Source organism: Geospiza fortis, unplaced genomic scaffold (assembly GCF_000277835.1).
Source record: "Geospiza fortis unplaced genomic scaffold, GeoFor_1.0 scaffold275, whole genome shotgun sequence".
Taxonomy (NCBI): domain Eukaryota; kingdom Metazoa; phylum Chordata; class Aves; order Passeriformes; family Thraupidae; genus Geospiza; species Geospiza fortis.
Genome location: NW_005054341.1, coordinates 3971377 through 3990346, shown reverse-complemented (window position 1 = coordinate 3990346; position 18970 = coordinate 3971377). Strand labels below are relative to the sequence as shown.

General features: G+C 39.3%; 1 protein-coding gene across 1 annotated transcript; it reads right to left on the bottom strand.

The window, feature by feature from the left end:
* Positions 1-3277: 3277 nt before the first annotated feature.
* Positions 3278-17677, bottom strand: PNPT1 (polyribonucleotide nucleotidyltransferase 1). Its single transcript, XM_005422596.2, has 28 exons — positions 17597-17677; positions 17215-17289; positions 16647-16752; positions 16239-16288; positions 15712-15775; positions 15578-15625; positions 14760-14873; positions 14378-14564; positions 14145-14196; positions 13370-13427; positions 13125-13221; positions 12927-13029; positions 12063-12133; positions 11422-11458; positions 10603-10669; positions 10408-10497; positions 10060-10113; positions 9850-9956; positions 8816-8887; positions 8656-8719; positions 8025-8108; positions 7464-7547; positions 6686-6792; positions 6543-6598; positions 5868-5946; positions 5448-5495; positions 4930-5088; positions 3278-4277 (listed from the first exon to the last, which is right to left on the bottom strand). Exons 1-27 carry the CDS (start codon positions 17651-17653, stop codon positions 4933-4935), a joined length of 2187 nt encoding a protein of 728 aa, XP_005422653.2. The 5' UTR covers positions 17654-17677; the 3' UTR covers positions 3278-4277; positions 4930-4932.
* Between the last annotated feature and the right edge of the window lie 1293 nt (positions 17678-18970).

The following is an 18970-nucleotide window of genomic DNA, read 5'->3' as shown; positions in this document are numbered from 1 at the left end:
CGGCTGCCCTCACCCACAGCGGGGTCTGGGCACATCGCTGCCTTTGAACGCCCGAGGCGTCTAAAGGGGGAATTGGCTCTAAATAGGGGGATTTTTCCCCCGAAAAAACTTAATTTTGTTTTTCCTTTTCGTTTGCTTTTTTAAAGTCTGTCTGCAAGCTGGTGCCACCGCTGACGAAACGCACACCTCCCCCCACCTCACGCCACAGCAAGTGCCACCCACCGCCGCCACACAAAACGACGGGCGAGCTCCACACCCCGGCCAGGGTAAATTGAAACAGCACACGCAACTGAAACAGTTTCAGTTTTTTAAAAAAAAAGGTGTCCCCTGCACCTCAAAACGGCGGAAAGGTTAGTGAGCAGCATGTCCTTACAGCAGCAGCCATACTGTAACACGCCGTCTGTGCCTGCTTTGTACATCTCCACACAAGGCTCGAAAGCTAAACTGAAGGTGGAAGCTTAAAAAAAGAGAGAAACGTGCTTAATTAGCCCTCACACACGGCATACAATTTAAGACAGAGCACTTGCCAAGCATCATGGAGTCTGTGTATCTTGAGTTTTCAACGCTAAATACCATCTACACGTTTCCTCTGTACTACAAATAAAAAATAATTACATCTCCATGCTTGTGTAGGAATAGGGAAGAAGGACCCAAAAGCGTTCAGGGAGTAAAGCTGTGTGTAACAGCGGGAAACTGGGGACAAGAAGCCTGACTGTGTCTCCAAACCCAATTTTTGAGGCTCTGAAGGGAAAGGAAGGAGGACAAGTTCTCCTGAGGCCAGGGTGTGCCTCATTCCCAGACAAAGCCAGACTTTCCTGGCTCTTGCCTCACGGTGAAAGCAGTCACACCGGTAGGGCTCCTATTCACACGACTGGCATTTCTCTGCTCTCAAGTTCAAATGTGGTTCCAGAGGAAGGGAAAGAAAGTGTTTCCAACAAACTCTGCCACTCAAAGTAACTATGTGCAACTCATCCAAACATTCTCTGGGCAGATTTAGAAAACTTTAACATCTAAGTAACATTCAAGTCTCAGCTTTTGCTCTGATATTCATTGTAGCAGGCCTCTAAGATTCAGTCACCAAGAAAATACAAGATACACCTCTGAGAATTATCCTATGCATTTCTATTTAGCTGTATAGGAGCACACCTTGGGACATGTGCATCACTGTGGATAATAGTCAGTAACTATAAAAAGACCATGTTAAGTGGTTTCAAAACCCTGGACTGAGAGTCACATGAACCAGTTTACAGTCAGGTTCCAAACAAGCCTTCCCTGCTGTGTTTTAGTGGCCTTTCCTCTCAATGTATTACAAACTGAGCATATGTCTACCTTAGAGAATGCTCAGTAAAATCAAAACACAGCAAAAGGAACACAAACCCCAATGGCCACAGAGTATTTCTGCCTAGGGACATCTGCTGCTCATGAACTCTCTCTCCCCTTTGCATGACTTCAGTGCATGCTTTTGTGCTCTTCAAACCAAATGCACAAAAATAAAAGCATGACTTGTACTCATGATTAAATGCAGCACTTCTCAGGATATATAAAACAGCAAGAAACCACAGCAGAGTGTTTTGGAGCAAATTCTTATGGTGAATAGCTACAGAAAGGAGATACGTGAATTAGAATTGGCATGAAAAACTATTTCTCATGCTTCAGCTGTGAAATAAATCCATGATCTCTCCAGGCATGAACCCAATGACCTCTGTGAAAAAATATCACTCCAGAACACAGTGGGATTGTACTCACTCAGGTGTGGGGCTTCTCCTTGCCCAAAATACCATCCAGAGGGTTGTAAAGCCCAGCATGACCCTGCCATTGGTACCCACAACCTGTGAGTCAATTCTGGGGGCTTTGCCTGGACAAGACACACAATACCTGCCCCAACAAATGTCACATACTGGATTTAAACCAGGCTAAGACCACGAAAGCAGCAGAGTGTCTGCTCTTTAGGAAACACACGGTGGTGTTGCACCTGCCAGCAGCTCATCCTTCCCCATTACCATCAGCATGTTATCAGTGTTGAGAATTCTCTGTTCTTCACCAAAGCAAAGGATTTCATTAGGGTAGACAGCAGACAGAGCAACTCACAAGTGTCACTACATGAGCAGCAGAGCTCCTTTTCTTTTTTTTTTTTTTTTGTTTTCCCAAGCAAGACAGGCAACTCATTCCTAAATCACTGAAAATTTCTTGGAGTGAGATTAAGAGACTGTATCATTCCCTCTGGCAGGTAATCCCAGAAGTACAATTAGGCCAGCTTTTATACTTTTATGATAGCACTTATAATATTTATTGCTGGCATTTAAACATACCCCAGCTCCTGACTCTTTGCACCTGCACAAAAACTTCAGACTTGTCAAATAAAGGCATTTCTGGCCCTGCTGAGCTGCTGCAATGCTGCACCTGCCCAGCTCCACTCTCCAAGGCAATTCCTTTCAATGGCTCCATTTAAGACAGGTCATTACAGAAGCTAATTATGCTGAGCAGTAAGAAAGAAGAAATAAATCCCTATGTCAAACATGACAAAGCACCTGCTGCAAAAGGACTGAGCTTGTTCTCTGGAGCACTCTGCACCCACCTGGTTTCTGATCATGGCTGATCCCACCTGAATCGAGTTCCTCCAGCCTGGGATGTCTTTCCCTCCAGGAAGGGTCAGAGCAGCAGCACTTCCTCAACTCTTGGCTCCCATAGAGCTGCTCTCTCTCCTCAGGTAAGAGAGCTGCTTTCTGCTCCTCCCAGCCACTTCCCAATGTGCTCTTCCCCGCCCCTTCCCACAGGGCCTGAAGCTGGTTCCAGATGCACCAAGCCAGGCTGACTGTACAGGTTCTGCCACAGCAACATTAAAGTCATTCTGCTCCTTTATCATCATCCACCAAACAGACAATGCCCCAGCACTGCAGTAGCTGCTTTACTGAGAGCAGCTCCACAACACAGCCTCAGCAATTAGGGTACAATAAAGGGAGATAAACCTTGGAAAACCACTTAGAGTGGGGAGGTCCATTTCTAGGAAGAGTTAGCAGAAATGGCAACATGTGAGTTTCTGTTCAGGGACTTTAACATTGACCTACATCATTTTATTAACACTATTCATATGTAACAATCATGTATCAGTCAACTGTCACAGTAAGAAGTGACATCTGAATTCTTACTAAGAAATACTAAGACGCAGCCCTCAAAAAGGAGGAAAAGATTGCCAAGGAAATCTTTCTTCAATCTTCCCAAACTTTTTTCAATTTTTCAATCTTGCACGATGAAAGACAGAGACAACTACAGAGCAGCATACCAGTCATCTTGTTCTTCTTTAATACTTTAACTTAGAATAAAAAAAGGAGTAGTTTTTACTGTACATTCCCACTTCTCCTCTCCCCAGTGCTTTGTTTTTCCTTTCAGGTGGTTCAGAGCCCACCTGCCACCAGGTGGGAAGTTGATTTTCTTATTAGTCCTGCATACAAATTGTTGAACATCAGAAGGACCCTGTTTGATTTTCAAAGTCTGTACCTCACAGTAGAAAAACGAGTCATTCTCATGAGCCCCTGGGAAATGTTTTGAAGTCTACAAGAGATCAGTGAGCTCACTGATGCAACATAATTAATAGAAGGATTAAGACACTCCTAATGACAGTGTTTTAAGGAAAGATTTATCACATCAATTGTTCATTCCAAGAAAGTATTTTAATTTTAATGTTTTAATTATGTATTTTAAGTCAGTGCTAATGAACCCAGGTGATAAGGGGTGATATTTCAGCCAAGTTCTGCTCAGATATTGTAGCAGGTCTGAACATTTTGAGAGTGATGTATTAATCTAAAGCAGCATCCATCATGTTAAAGGTGATACTTCTAAGTCTTTATGTCTTGCTCAACATACTTGTACACTGAAAAGCCAGTAAAACTTTGGCCAAGTGTGACTCTTGACCAAGCATACAGGATAATTCTTTCTCCCACAAAAGAGTTGTTCAGCTTTTACTTCTCATATTCACAGTTTTATTTTGAGTGGATAACTCAAAAGAGAATAACCTTTAGCACTGAAATATCTTCTCAGTCCACAGAATTCCATGTTCTTGTATTCCCATCTCAACCTTGCTACACAAGATGAGGGCATTGCTTGTTCCTGGTTTTATTTTCAAGTTTTTAATCAATTTGAAGGCTTTGAAGTTCTACATCACCTTTAAGCATAAACAGTGTCTATTTTATAAATATGATTCACTACCATCCACCTGCAGATTCTTGAGAAGGTTCTAGCAAAGGTCACTTGTATTTTCATCAGCTATCACACCTTTTTTCCTGAAAGAGAGAAAACACTTTGTAACCAACTCATTATATCAAGGTATGAGATTCAAAAATGTTCCTTAAAACCAAGATTTCTTCAGTGAATTTCCCCTTCTTTTTGTGCTGTTAATCATTCCTAGAAGGCTGCCACAGATTGCCTTGAGTTCTCACTGGTGCCCTGTGCATTTGCCAGTCTTGCTGTGTAACTGCTCCTGATTTTTACATCAGACACTTTCCTGTTCCAGCAGCTTTCTAAGAACAAGAAAACCCACACAAATTCTGGGGAAAGTTGAGGCATGAGCCTTCTGACAGTCAAATACATGCTGGAAAACTACTTCTAAGGAAGAGCTTGGGCCATTTCCTTAATTGACTGAAATCTTCTCCACCGTTAACTTCAGAAAGCAGCTTATTTTATGTTCTTTTCCAATACCCTCCTTGGGTTTTTTTCTTTAAAAGGCAGAGAAAAAGGATGTTGGTGATGAACAAGTAAGTTTGGTTTGGACAGAGGGGGCTGTCTAGACTGCCTGAGACTGTCAAGGCATTTGAACCAATTTTATAATATCAAATTTCCTACAGCTACAACTCACTACAAACCCAGACTGGCAGAATTCTGCAGCAGAGCAGTCAGTGCAGCCCTGAGTCAGCTGAGCTGCCTTGCTGGCCTTACCTGTCACTGGGATGAGGTGGATGTCTGGGGAACAGCCCCTCCCAGGACAATGCTGTTTTTATCTGTCAGGGTTTTCAGGCTGCTGCTGGCTGGGGACTGCAGGATTTTACGGGAAAGCCTCATTCTGCCATCAGTGGGATCACGGCCAAAGTATTTAACCTGGTAAGGGAACAAAGCAATCTCACACTGAGCAACTTCAAGAGCTGGAAATAGCATTTTCCTTCCAAGATGGGGGGTAGGGTTTAAATTTTTATTACATTTTTATCAGTTTGATGCTAGAAATGCAATAAATAGGCATCCTTTAGCCTATATTGCTGTCAAATACTGTGGTGCCTAGATAGCAAGAAGATAACATTAAATAAATATAACTTGAATGATCAGGCCTTTAACTAGCACAGAATTGGAATCCAATATGGAAAAATATTGTCTTCATAAACACTAAAATAATTAGAAAAAAAATCAAATTTTAAAATACAAACAGCATTTTATTAGCATTTTAATGTTAAAAAAATAATTACCTGAATTTCTTGTCCAACTTCTAATCCCAGGGCACTAGGGTGTTTAATCTAGAACACAGTGTTTTACAGAAATAAAATTATTCGAGTTTGTTATAAAAATCCCTTCATTCAGGGGTTCTTCATGCCACACTTCAGCCCAGTGGCTCAGCACTACCTTAGGAACAACAGGTTTCTGAATATTAATGGAAAAGGGTATTGCAGAGCCAAAGAACTTGGTGTAAAAACAACTGCAGCAGTCACACAGTTGATTCTTTGCAGCTTTAAGTACAGGGCAGGAAGAATTAGAACAAAAAAGTGCTGCTAATTAACAGCTTTGAACCTGGAAACGGACTGTGGAATAACAGTAAGTGTGTTACAGCCATGCCAACTGGGTAAAATAAATCTAATTGCCCATTTTATACCTGTTTAAGGATGGCTTACCTTTCTTTGATCCAGCTGTGAATTATGAAGTAACACTGGGGTCATGTTTGGGTACAGTTTTACCATCACTCCAGAATCTCTGCAGCAGGAACAGCACAGTTATGTCAAAGGGCTTCAAGAAAAGTCCACATTTCACTCTCCTATTGTCCCCAAAGCAAGGACTTATAAACTTCTCATAAACAAAATTTTACTCATCCCTTTTTAAATATCTTTTATCCACCATAACATGTCCACTCATTTTTCTTTAACTGAAAATGGATAAGAATTTCTTATTTCAGTAATAGCTACCACCCAAAATGTAATTTTTACATGTCAAATACCGTGATGAAAAGTGGAAAGCAAATTAATACCATCACTTTCAGATTCAAAGACGAAAAAGGCCTCTTAACTTTTATAATTTATAGACATTCTAAAAAGGAAAGAAACAGCAAAAAACCCCAGCTTTATCAGGAAACAAAATATTTTCACCAGAAAAAGTATCAGAAATTATGCAGGTGCCAATATTCCCAGCATAAATTTGGCACTCTTAAAAAAACAATGATTAGTTTACATTATTATTAGGTATGTATACACACCTAATATATAATCTATATAATATATAAAATATAATTTATATAATATATATAATATAGCTGTGTAAATAAGTTAATTTCAACTCCCAAGCACTTTTTATACCTTATTTCAGTAATTGTGGCTGTATAAATTGCCCCAAATTCCAAATTAACTTCTTGCTGTAGAAGAAAAAAAAAAAGGAAACCAGTAAGACAGGAAGGCACAAAGAGCAAACTTGGGAGCTGAAGGCAGAAGTGTGAGCTTACATCATCCTTGCAGATCTCCCCAATGAATTCCCTGGCCTCGTGCATTGCCCCTGGCGTGGGGGCAAACACAGAGTATGTCTCCTCATCCAGCTGGCTGACAGTCACACCTGAAAAAGGGGATTGGGGACAGCACTCAGGGGCACACTGCAGAGATCACACTCAGAGAAGACTTGCTCAGAGCAGAATGGTTTTGCACACTCATTTAGACCTCAGACTTCTAACATTACTTAATTCTTAACTTCTTCTATCATTGTTTAATCTTGTTCAGTTTAGGCATTGAATTGCATGTGGCCAGCACCTCCTTGCAAATACCTCAATAAACTTGTGGGCCATAAGAGAACCCAAAATTATTTTTATAATCCTTTAAAGGCTGCAAAAAAAAAAATCCTGAATAAATGTTGAGGGTTATGAATCAATTTTCCAGAGATTTTTAATAATACTTGTATTAATAGCTAAGAGAAATGAAAGTGTTTTGGAGCCAGAATGGTAAAGTTCTTTGCCCTTCCAGAGTTCTATGGCCAGACCAGACAGGCTTACAACCTAAGGGAAATAGGATTTTTCCTCCTTTTCTCCACCCCAATCCCCTGAGAAGCATTAATCAAGTTCACCACAGCAATTAAGGGTTTCAGGTCCAAAGCAGAGCATCTCCCTGTACTCTACGGATATCAGAATTTTTTCATTTTCAGCTTGCACTGAGCATTGAAACAGCTCAACATGCAAGTCTGAAACAAAGGAAACACGTGAGGATAAATCATCACAGGAATCAAAAATGTCTCACCAGTCTGTGCTTGAAGTTTTTTCAAATTGTAAGCCCCAGGACCAACGAATCTTAATCTTTTTGATAATGGAACGTGGATGGTTTCTGAAAGAACATTTAGAAATCCTTTGAAGTGCTAAATATAATCATCTTGAAAGCTATCACACAAAAGGGCACATTCCTGGAGCTTTTAATCTCTTACAGCTACCTGTGGTATCTGCTGAACAGGGATGTAATTACAGGTAAGAACTGAGATAAATGAAGACACAGAATAAACTCTGATGACTGTAAATTCACTTAAGCCACAATGATACTCTCATCTACATCAATTCTGATTTTGTGAGAGCTTCACATAACTTCACTTAAATTGTTTTCTGGTGTACACTGAAATAGGAGTGCTGCCCCACATGGCAATAACAATCCCCCCCAAATAACCAAAACTAACCAAAACCCCTCCACAAATTATCCCCACAGGAAAAGGGCAAAAATATATAACAATCAATCATTAAAAAAAAGGTATTTTAAGCAGTTTATTGTTAAAAAGGTAATTATGAAAGCTATGAATTCACACAATAACATTACCTACAACTGGTCCACTTTCTTTTCTGTTAGGCCTGGGTTTTGCCAGTGTTTGGTTCATAATTTGTAGAATCTCCCTCTTTGCAGCTAGAGGAAATAATAGTAAAAAAAAATCAATAATTTTGTATATGATTCAAATAAATATATGAAGTTTTTGTTATACAGTAGAAAAACCTTCCTTGTCAAAACCTGTCTCCTGCCTAGCTGGAGAATGTCAGGCTGAAAGTTTTCCAACTCATTAAATCCTTACTAAACCACGTAGCTTCACTTTCTCATGTGCTTCAAGAATATTTTAGCTGCACATGTCAGAATACAGATGGCAGCAAGTTTCACTGGTAAATATATCTGAATTTAGGTGAAATGAGAGGAAGTTTCTGTTATTTTTATAACATGATCCTGTTGAATTTAAACAAAGTCATGCAACGTGTGTTAGTCCAAATCATGCAATGGCTGAAATTACTTTCAAGTTGGTTTGGAGCTTACTGATTAAGCCAAACCCATTTCATAAAGACAGGAGCTTGTTTTTTTCACAATGAGAACAAAAAATGAATAGTTAATTGTTTAGTTTCATACAACTTAATTCCATTTATAAGTTAATATAATGAAATGGGTGTAAATGCAAGAACAGACCTACCTGTAGCTTGCTGAATAGCTTCCACCACAATTTTTATTGGTATTCCTGGCAGCTTCAGATCAACCTGACATGAGAAGAATTAAGTGCCATCAACGTGTCAGGAAATCTCTTTTAATACTCTCTCAGAGTTTCACTTGAGGAAAATTCCATCTCACAATACCTGCAGTGCTGTTATCCCTTTATTGGTGCCTGCCATCTTGAAATCCATATCTCCATAGTAATCTTCAATTCCCTGCCAGCACAGACAGACAAAACCAAATTGGACTCATTTCATCCCACTATACCAAAAAAAGGAATTACTTTTGAGGCTTCCAAGTTTTCTTCAGCTTTATTTTGCTGTTCAGGATTAACACTGCTCCTTTCTCTCCTTGGAAATCAAGAGTTTTTGTGGACAAATTTCTGATCCACAGCTGCTCTTGTGCTGTCAGTGGCTGCACATTTCCCTCCCCAGCCCCTCTTCCAAGTGCTCATTCTCCATCCAATATGTAATGTCCTTCAGTAAATTATTCATCTTTTTCTCTCATGAGCAAAGACAAAATTAATTGGAAAGAGAAAGCTGATGAATGCTTAAATAACTAAAAACATGAAAAATAAGAAACATGACTGGACATTTCATACAAATTTTCAAAATGAGGGGGAAATCTGGGAGATGAGACAAAAGATGAAACAAATTTTTCCCAGGAGTTGTGGTAGTGTTAGCAGGGGTCCCAGGACGAGGGAAGAGATGAGAATCTTGACTCCATGTTTCAGGAGGCTGATTTATTATTTTATGATAGATATTATATTAAAAGAAAACTATATACTAAAACTATACTAAAAGAATAGAAGAAAGGATTTCATCAGAAGGCTTGAAAGGAATAGAAAAGAATGGTAATAAAATCTTGTGACTGACCAGAGTCCTGATCCAGCTGGACCTTTGATTGGCCATTAATTAGAAACAACTACATGAGGCCAATCAAAGGTGAACCTGTTGCATTCCACAGCAGCAGAAAACCATTGTTTACATTTCATTTCTGAGGCCTCTCAGCTTCTCAGGAGAAAAATCTTGCCAAAAGGATTTTTCATAAAAGATGTCTGTGACAAGGAGTGATGTGACTGAATGGACTGGGTGGAAGGTTCCAGAAGAAGCCACAAGAGGTATTTTTCAGCAATGAGCAGCATCACTTTTAGGAGGAGGATGTGAGGAGCACTCACCAGGATGTCTGTCAGCAGGCGATAATCCTCGATATCCCCCTTGCCCTGACTGCACTTGGTAATGAGGCCTATGGCTACACCTGCCACTGCATTTGACACTGGAACTCCTAGGAGTGGCAAAAAAAACCATTTTTGAAACCTTTGGTCGTGTCCAGATCCTGTAGCACATTATCACATGTGGTTTATCCTTGTAAGTGCCTTATTTTGTACCTGCATCCATTAACGCTAAACTTCCACCACATGCAGAAGCCATTGAGGAGGAGCCTAGAGTTGGAATACAGGAAAAAACAGGGATTAAACACTGAAAAATGGGTCTCAATACAAGCTACAGTTATTTTCCTCATCCTGTAGCATAAAAATGCCCCCAAATACCATTTTGAAAGCTCCATTCTTCATGAACGTGCTTTTTATTTTAAAATATTTCAGGTGATCGTTTAAGAACATTTAAACTGGAATCTATTATTTAGCATGCCTATAAATCAAGTTTGTCAGAACAAAGCTTTTTAAGAACCAAATGTAGTCTCCAGCACTAGGTTAGAAACAAGAAAATCCTAATACCATTGGATTCTAAGACTTCAGAAGTAACTCTGATTGTGAATGGGAAATCCTGGGGTATAACTGGTTTCAAAGCTCGTTCTGCCAGTGCCCCTGTTTAAAAAAAAACAAACCAAAATAACCACTTAGTGATCCATAAATAAAAGTCAGATAAAATATTGGAACTTTCAGCATGGCATTTCTCTAGTCTGGACTTACCATGTCCAAGCTCTCTTCTGTTCATCACAGTAACTTTGCCAATCTCATTGGTTGCATAAGGTGGAAACTACGAAGAAAAAATGTGTACACACAAAATTAACCTGCTTTTCTTTTCCATTTTAAAACATACACTTAGAAAAAAACATCTTTGAAGTTTTGGTGCATCTCACAGTAAATATACATTAAAGATAAAATAATCAAACCACCACATGACTTCTATCAGTCACTTGGTTTGCAAACCAGGACCAGTTTAGGTAATGTTTAGTAAATGTTTTACTTCCACAAGACAAAAGAGAATAAAGCAGTAGCAAGGTTACTAAGAGAGAACACAAGAAGCTTCCTCCAAAGGAACTTGTCAAACAACCTAGCAGAAATGTTATTTCTGTCAGAGATAATGGAACAAGATCTGCTTGTTGCCTGTAGGAAATACTTTGGGCAAGCTCCAAAGGCTGAGAGAGATCTAAGATGTAAAAGCATTTATTTACTATTGCTGTGCCACGTCAGCTGAACATATTAATAGAGTTTACTAAAAATAATAGCACAGGTTAATCCTGCTTTCAGTAAGAACCTGTTCTGAAGGAGCTCACCTAATGTTATGGCATTAAAAGCCTGTATAAACTAGCAATTTATAAATTACCTACTGCTTTTCAGGAAACCAGCACTTCTGCTCACATAAATTCGTGCATGAATTAGCATAAATACATTTTAGCAAATCTAGAGCTAATTCATAACCTTGGAAGTGATCAACTGCACCTTTAAAAGCAAGACATGAAGCCCTTCTGTGAATCATGCTGAAACTTGTAACAGGAGAAGTCTCACCTCATAATGCAGCATGAAGTTTTTATCTTTAATTCCACTATTAATTAAAAACAAGACCATGTCAAAACAGGAGCAAGCAAACACATGTTACACAAAACAGGTAATTCAAAACAATTACAAATGGACCCAGCCAAAACCAACAAATCAATACATTGCTGATCACCCACAGTTACCAAAATTAGAGAATATGAACAAACTCTTCCAGGGTAACAAAGATTTAACTACAGTAAAGCTGAGACATTAAAATGAAAAAGCTCCCACACTGGGCTGAAATCACTGGGGTGACATCACTGCAATGTGGCTCTAAAGGGAACCAATTTCACATCAGCAATGAAGTGTTCAAAGCACAAGGACCAGCTTGCTACATCCCAAGTTAAACTTTCCACAAATATTTAAATACATAAACCACACTGGATGTTACCTGTAACACTCTGCAGTTTCAAATGTGGGCTATGGAATGAATGTCACCCTAACACAAACCCACTGCCATGATCTCTGGAAAACAGGCCACTTCAAAGTCTAATTTTACACATTTTTTAGTAGTAAAAAAGTATCTATGTGGAAGTTCAAGGGGATTTTAGCAAATGTGCTTAAATGTTCACCCACTTGTTACTACTGCCAGAGCACCAAGACATACATACCTCACTGCTGTGGAGATAACATCTGACTTTACACTGGATTCTAGAGAGTCAAATGTAACTGTACACAGAACCTAAAATGAAAATGAGCTAAAATAAAAAATAAACCCCTCTTAAACCCTTCCAGCCTTCACAAATGTCACTGTTTATGAAGAATCAAAAAGAACAAGTCCAGCAGCACATGAGATGCCATCAGCTACCACTTACAGAACCTTTTTCTCTCCATCACACCAACTTACTCCTAATCTGTAAAGACCACACATTCTTACAAGCAGCCCCATTTAAAAACACTAATTTAATGCTGCTTAAGTAGGAGCCAAGAGCAGTTTGCTCCCTAAGAAACATGTAAGAGATAGGGCCAGCTGCAGGCACGATGTTGTTTGTGCCTGTTTCCCACATGGACTTGCAGTGGGTGTTATTTCTAGTGGGATAAGAGGGGACAATCCTGAGCAGTAAATCACTCTCTGAACTGCCACCCTAAATCAGTGCAATAAGAACTCAGATCTATTGCTGACAGTCTTCTAGCAAAGGGAGCTATAAAAGTACTGAAGACCAAATCTCAAGTATGATTTTAATTCAATCCACCCAACAGCTGACACTTTTGGCAAAGAAGAGAAAAAAATCCTCTCATTATTGCAATTTTTTGGGTAAAATTTCCCTATTTGGCTCGGGTTGCGTATGAAGCTGCTTTTAAAAGATTTCTCATGAGGTGCCCAATTTAGCAGTGCCCTACACACCAATGTACTTCCCAACCCACACACCACTTCTGCTTATTGCTATTTAAATGTGAAGAAAAAGGAAACCTGGCATTTAATCTCTCAGCTTTTGATAGTTCATTGATCACTTCTGATGTTTAAGTGACACTACCTGTGTTTGACCTCTTTGAAACAAGGCTGATCCATGAAGCATTTTGAACATGTTCACTTCACATTTAATGTCTCTGAGGGAAGTCAAATCTCTCCCATCACACCTGAAGTGACAAAAAGAAATGAAGAGATCGGTTCAACCATAGTCTTGGATTAAAAGCTGACAGAAATATTAAGAGTAGGAGTTTGACACACCCACCTTCTATATTCATTTAGCACAAGATTTCTAAAAATGTCCTTTGAAACCACATTGAAAGATTCCATGATTTCGTAAGGCTCAGCCTCCGGAAATTTTTCTGGGTACAGAAAAGAAATTGCATCTGAAGTTAGGAAATTCATTTTATAGAATTTTTACTAAAATAGCTTCCAACAAAGAAGATACTCTAACTCCAAGCAGTGCTACCTCCATTGAAGCTTTCTCTAAACATTAACAAAAAATAATACCTTTCAGCTGTTCTTCTGTTTCAAGCCTTATTTTGTTGATTGCCTCATCTCTTGAAATCTAGAACAGAGGATTTGCAACCAGTTAACTCTACAGGACAGAACAACAACAGAGGTTTGGGGCTGTTTGGTTTAAAGATCTGCAAAAATTTAAGGAATAAGAAACAGAACTGCCACACAAATTCAAAAATCAATAATGAGGTTGGAAGAGACCTCAAGGGTTGTGTGGTCCAACCTTTCTTGGCAAGAGCAGTCTAGACAAGCTGACCCAGCGCCCTCCCCATCTGAATCATAAAAATGTCCCACACTGGGCAATCCTGCTATTCCCTGGGGAGATTATCCCAGTAACTGATCATTTTTCCCAAGCAGAACACCGCTCTTGTGACCAACCAAACCTTTCAGGAGTGACCTGCGCCCATTTCCCCGCTTCCTTTCCATGTGACTCCTTCAGAAAAGGGAGTTTCCACCTCCACATAATACAAGCAAATATTCTGGTCAGGTTAAAAACTTAGAGAAAAATTAATTACTATTATTACAAATAGATGCAGGGAAGGAGACAAGCTTAAATTACAGTAGCACTGAAGTTGAAAAAAGCTCCTGAAATCATCAAGTCCAACCTGTAATCACCACCTTGTCAACCAGACCATGGCACATGCAGTCTTTCCTTAAAACATCTCCAAGGACAGAGCTTAAAAAGCTAAAGCTTAAAGAACTCAATCCTCTTAGTTTCATTATGATATTAATTCAAAAAATAATTATATCACAATTGATTACTTACTTTATCATGGCTTGAATCTGTGAACACTGCATAGATCTTGTTAGAAGCAAGTCTTTAGGGAGAAAAGGAAGAATTTTTGAAAATACAGCTTAAAAAACACTTCTATAATCAGGGTTTTTTTTTTTGTTTTTTTGAGGACTAAATGTTTGAAAATTATTTAGTGCAATACCAATCTGGTGAAAGGACCAGACTCACAAACATTCCTCCATCTGCATTATTTGTTCTGAACTTACTTCTTTGCAAGTTCCACGATCTCTTCAGGAGCAGTAAATAATTTCTGGACAGTTCTCTTGGCCACACCCCTCTCCTTCACCAGCTGCTGAATGCCCTGGATGATGTGCTGGGTCTGCTTCAGCCCCACTTTGATGGCATGGCAGAAATCTTGCTGCAAGATGTTCTCAGCAGTTGCTTCCAACATAACTGGCAATGGCAAGATAAAAATTCAGTGAATTCCTGCTTTCTTGTTCAACAGCAATCTAACATTAAACTGCATTAATATGAGGGAATCTACTTAACCAAAAGTTACCTATCACTGTTGTATAAAAATCCACATTTCAAAGATAAGAAAACATCTGCAAAGATTTCCAAGCCCTCGACAGACAACAATTAACTTACCAACTTGATTTTGTGCAGCTCCAGCAACAACTAGATTTAGAGTACTAGAGGCCATCTCTTTCCTAGTTGGATTGATAACAGTCTCTCCATCCACCAGCCCAACCCTCACTGCACCTGCAAAGACACTCCAGAAAGTCATTCATTATTATAATAATTAAGTTCTTTAAGGCATCACTTTCCTGTGAAAGTTACACAGCTAATAACAATAATTAAAGCTATAGACTAATTTAAAAATATCAGCACGTTGACTGGATATTAAGAACAAATCTAGAAGACAAAATTACCTATTCTGTTTTTATTTTAGTATTATTAATGGGTAGGGCAAATAATGCCAGTATTACACATAGTGCTGTGAGTGCACTGGGAGTTTTTTGTCATTTCAGCACATGTTTTCTAGGGAAAAAAAAAGGCAGCTGAAAGGAAGACACTTGTTCAATATCTGTTCTTGGGCAGATCTTTTCTCTTCCCAGAAAATACTCACAATGAAATAAATCTCTTTTTGAGTCCCTTGAGGAAAAGTATTCTGAACCAGCTATTTTCCAAACAATGCTTTTCACTAATATGTTTCTCTTAAGAGAAAACTAATTTATTGGTCTTTATAGTACACTACTTCTATATTGTATTTCCTCTCAAAAGTGCTTTTAGTCCAGAAAAAAAGAATTCCTTGAAGTGCAATAATCCTATCCATGGTAAAATTATTTACAATGCTTGAAATTTCATGTTGCAATTCAGCTTCTACTTAAAAAAGCAAACTGCCACCTGTGGTCTAAATCTTCCATTCCATTAAAATCACATATAATATAAAAATATTTACTTACCAATAGGACCATTCCAGGGGATATCAGACAAGGCAAGTGCTGCAGAAGCTGAAAGGAAGACAAAAATCTGGATTAGAAAAAAACCTGATCTCATTAAATCCCACAGAAGCACCAATTTCTCACAGCCTTCTTACCTCCATTAATTGCCAGAATATCAGGATCATTGACACCATCTACTGCTAAAAGATTACAAAGGATCTGGCATAAGATAAAAGACAATGAATAATTTTGACCTATACATTTTCATTAGTTGTCAATACAAAGCTAAGGACACTAAAAAACCCCAGGTATCTACACAAGCCTATGTTTCACAGGGAAATTTTTTCAGGTATTTAAAACAGAAAGCTGACAATAAAGCCCCATAAATGGATATTGCATCACATCATATACAAAATATTTACTATTAGCATCTTTCCTCTGTTGTACAGAGGAGATTTTAATTTTGTTCCTGCCCCTTGACAACAAAATTTGGAAAATAGGATGTAATAATAAATAATTTAAGACAAGGAGATGACAGACTAGAAAGCAACATTACATTATTTGTGAAGTGCAAACCCTTCCTTGATGTTAACAAAAATAATTTTCCTTAAAACAGGGCCTGGATAATGAAATTTTCCTTGGCCATATCCAAGTTTTCCATTTGGAAGGTAGCATGACCTACCTGTGTATCATAAAAGTAGCCTGCTGGGAAGAGTGGTCTGATTGAGCGATCTGCAAAGGAAATAACAAACTTTTCATAAGAAGTTCATAAGAATTTGGGTTTTAGTAATTAATATTCAGCTTGTCCTGCAATGACCCCACAAGAAACTGACAAAATGGGGCTTTTAAACAAAAAAAAAAAAAAAAAAGAAAGAAAAAGTAGAGAACCCAGAAATGTATTTAGCATGACATACATAACCTTAAGATTTCAATCATATTGATTAACAATTCACATGTTTGTTTTCTGACAGCATTATAAATGGCTATTATAAATAGTATTTATAACAGCATTATAAATGGTATTTTCAAACACTCACAAGAAAACTACTACATTTTTAAAGTACATTGTAAATAAAATGGTTCAGCCTACCTATTACTCTACTTGTAAGAATTTCTTTATCAGTAGAACCAAGCTCTCTTCTTAGGTAATTTGTAGGAATTCTTCCTGCTGCAGCAGCTTTCTGCCGGTAGTCAACCTTCCAAAGAAAATTCAGGCATGATTAATGACAATTGATTATTTACTGCAGAGCCACAGAAACCCTCACAAGGGACCCTTGGGACCATCCAGTTCCAACCCCAATTATCAACTTCCCACTCTTAACAATCCCAGCCCTTTGAGCCTCACATCCCAGTTTTCCACACAAGCAAACCCCAACATCTGAGCTTGGATGGTGTGGCAAAGTCCACAAGGGCTTGGAAGAGACTAAACAGGCAACATCCAGGGCTCAACAGGGATCCTTTTTATCATTATCCTTTTTATAATTTTATTTTATCATCAACTACAATTCTGAAGTCCAGGCTATGCCATCTACTGTTTGCATTCCCCACTCCCCCCAGCATCCTGAACTCCACTGTTTAAGGACTAGGACTGCAAAGTTCATCACTGATTAGCACAAAACTAATTCTTAGTACTTACTTAACTAATCATTAGTACTCACCACTAATGGCATAAACTGAGATGGAGAGGGCTTGGTTTTGCTGACTGCTGTGACCATCACTGCTGTGTCACCTAGCTGGGTTAAGAAAAATAGGTAAAAACTGAAGTTCTCTGAAAAGAAAATCATTCCCAATGTTCTAAACTTATTCACAAACCAGTAATTCTTAAGAATTATACTCTGCAGAAAGCCACTACATAAATCCACAGTTCATGCCCTGGTTTTGCTTTTCAAACATAATTTTTCCTATAAAATACAACTGTCCCTTCATTAGGGATGAAATTGCCACTTGAGGCTCTATATCCCACAGGCTCTGATGCCCAAACAATGCCTTTTAAGATATAATTTTGAAGCTGCACAAATTTTGGCTATGTTTTGTTTTTACCTGAACAACAGCAGATCCATCTGCAAACTTGGCAAGTTTTCCAGAAGACAGCTCCATCTTTCTAAAGGAAAGAAAGAACCTGTTACACGAGTTTCTAGTGAATTCATGCGCATTTCCCAGCAATTTCTGCATTTATCTGTAGCCTCAACTGCAGAGAATAAAGGCTGTGCTTCACAAGAGATACAAAAATCCTCCTTAGATATCAAAATTGAAACTCTTTGAGCAAAAGTGACCAAATCCACTCAAATTCCAAGTGTCCTGCTTCCTTTACTTTGAAGCAAAGCCTTGTAGCTATCCCTTGGAGTTCGAAAGGTGAATTATCACCTGTTCCAGCTGGGGTAAAACACCCTCAAGGCTGAGGGGAGCTAATTGAACACTTCCCAGCACAGCTGCAGAATATTCCCTCCTTTGTGGCAGAGAATGGAGAGCAACAAGGCAATGAGGACACACTTGAGAGCAACATATAAAAATATGGATTATTTATTCCAGGCTTGTGCTGGGTGCTAGTGCACAAGGCCAGCACACCCTCCTGACTTTCCATGCTGCTATTTATACACAGAAATCCAGAGCTGCTCCCTTCCCAAGCACAGCCCCTCTATTATCCCTAGTCAGTAATTTTTATAGAAGTTATCCCAGGTAAATTGCTCACATGCTCAGGGGAACACCTGGGCAAGATCCTTATGACCTGTAGGTGTGAATTTAATTGTTATAATGAACACAGTTTGGCTATAGAGTAACAGGATGGGTTGGGTGGGAAGATCATTGAGTTCCACCCCTCCACTATCTCAGGTTGCTCCAAGTCCCATCCAACCTGGCTGTAAACACATCCAGGGATGGGGCAGCCACAGCTTCTCTGTGCCAAGACCTCACAGGGAATATTCATATCTCATCCTAACTTACTGTCTTACAATTTTAACCCATTCCTCCCTGTCCTGTCACTGCACACCCTCACAAAGGCTCTGCACCTTTCCAGGCAGCTCCTCGAAGGCCACAATTCGATCACCCCAAAGCTTTTCTTCTCCAGGCTGAACAACCCCAATTCTCTCAGCCTTTCCTCACCGGAGAGGTCTCCAGCCCTCTGACCAACTTGGTGGCCTGGAATATTTTGCTATGTTGGCAATGTACACATAGATATCCATCAACATCTTCATTTATTACATCCTTAGGGCTCCTCAGCCCCTGACTCAGCCATGACAGGGCTGATCCCACCGCTCCGGGCTCCCTTCTTGCTTGCCAGGACACCAAGACCCAACAGCAAAGAACGTCCCGCCTGAGGATAACCTCAGTTATAACCTCAGATAAGCTCGGCACATCCCGCATTTTGCACCAGTCTCCCCTCACGTCTGCGTTACTCTCCAGCCGGGCCGGCGCTCT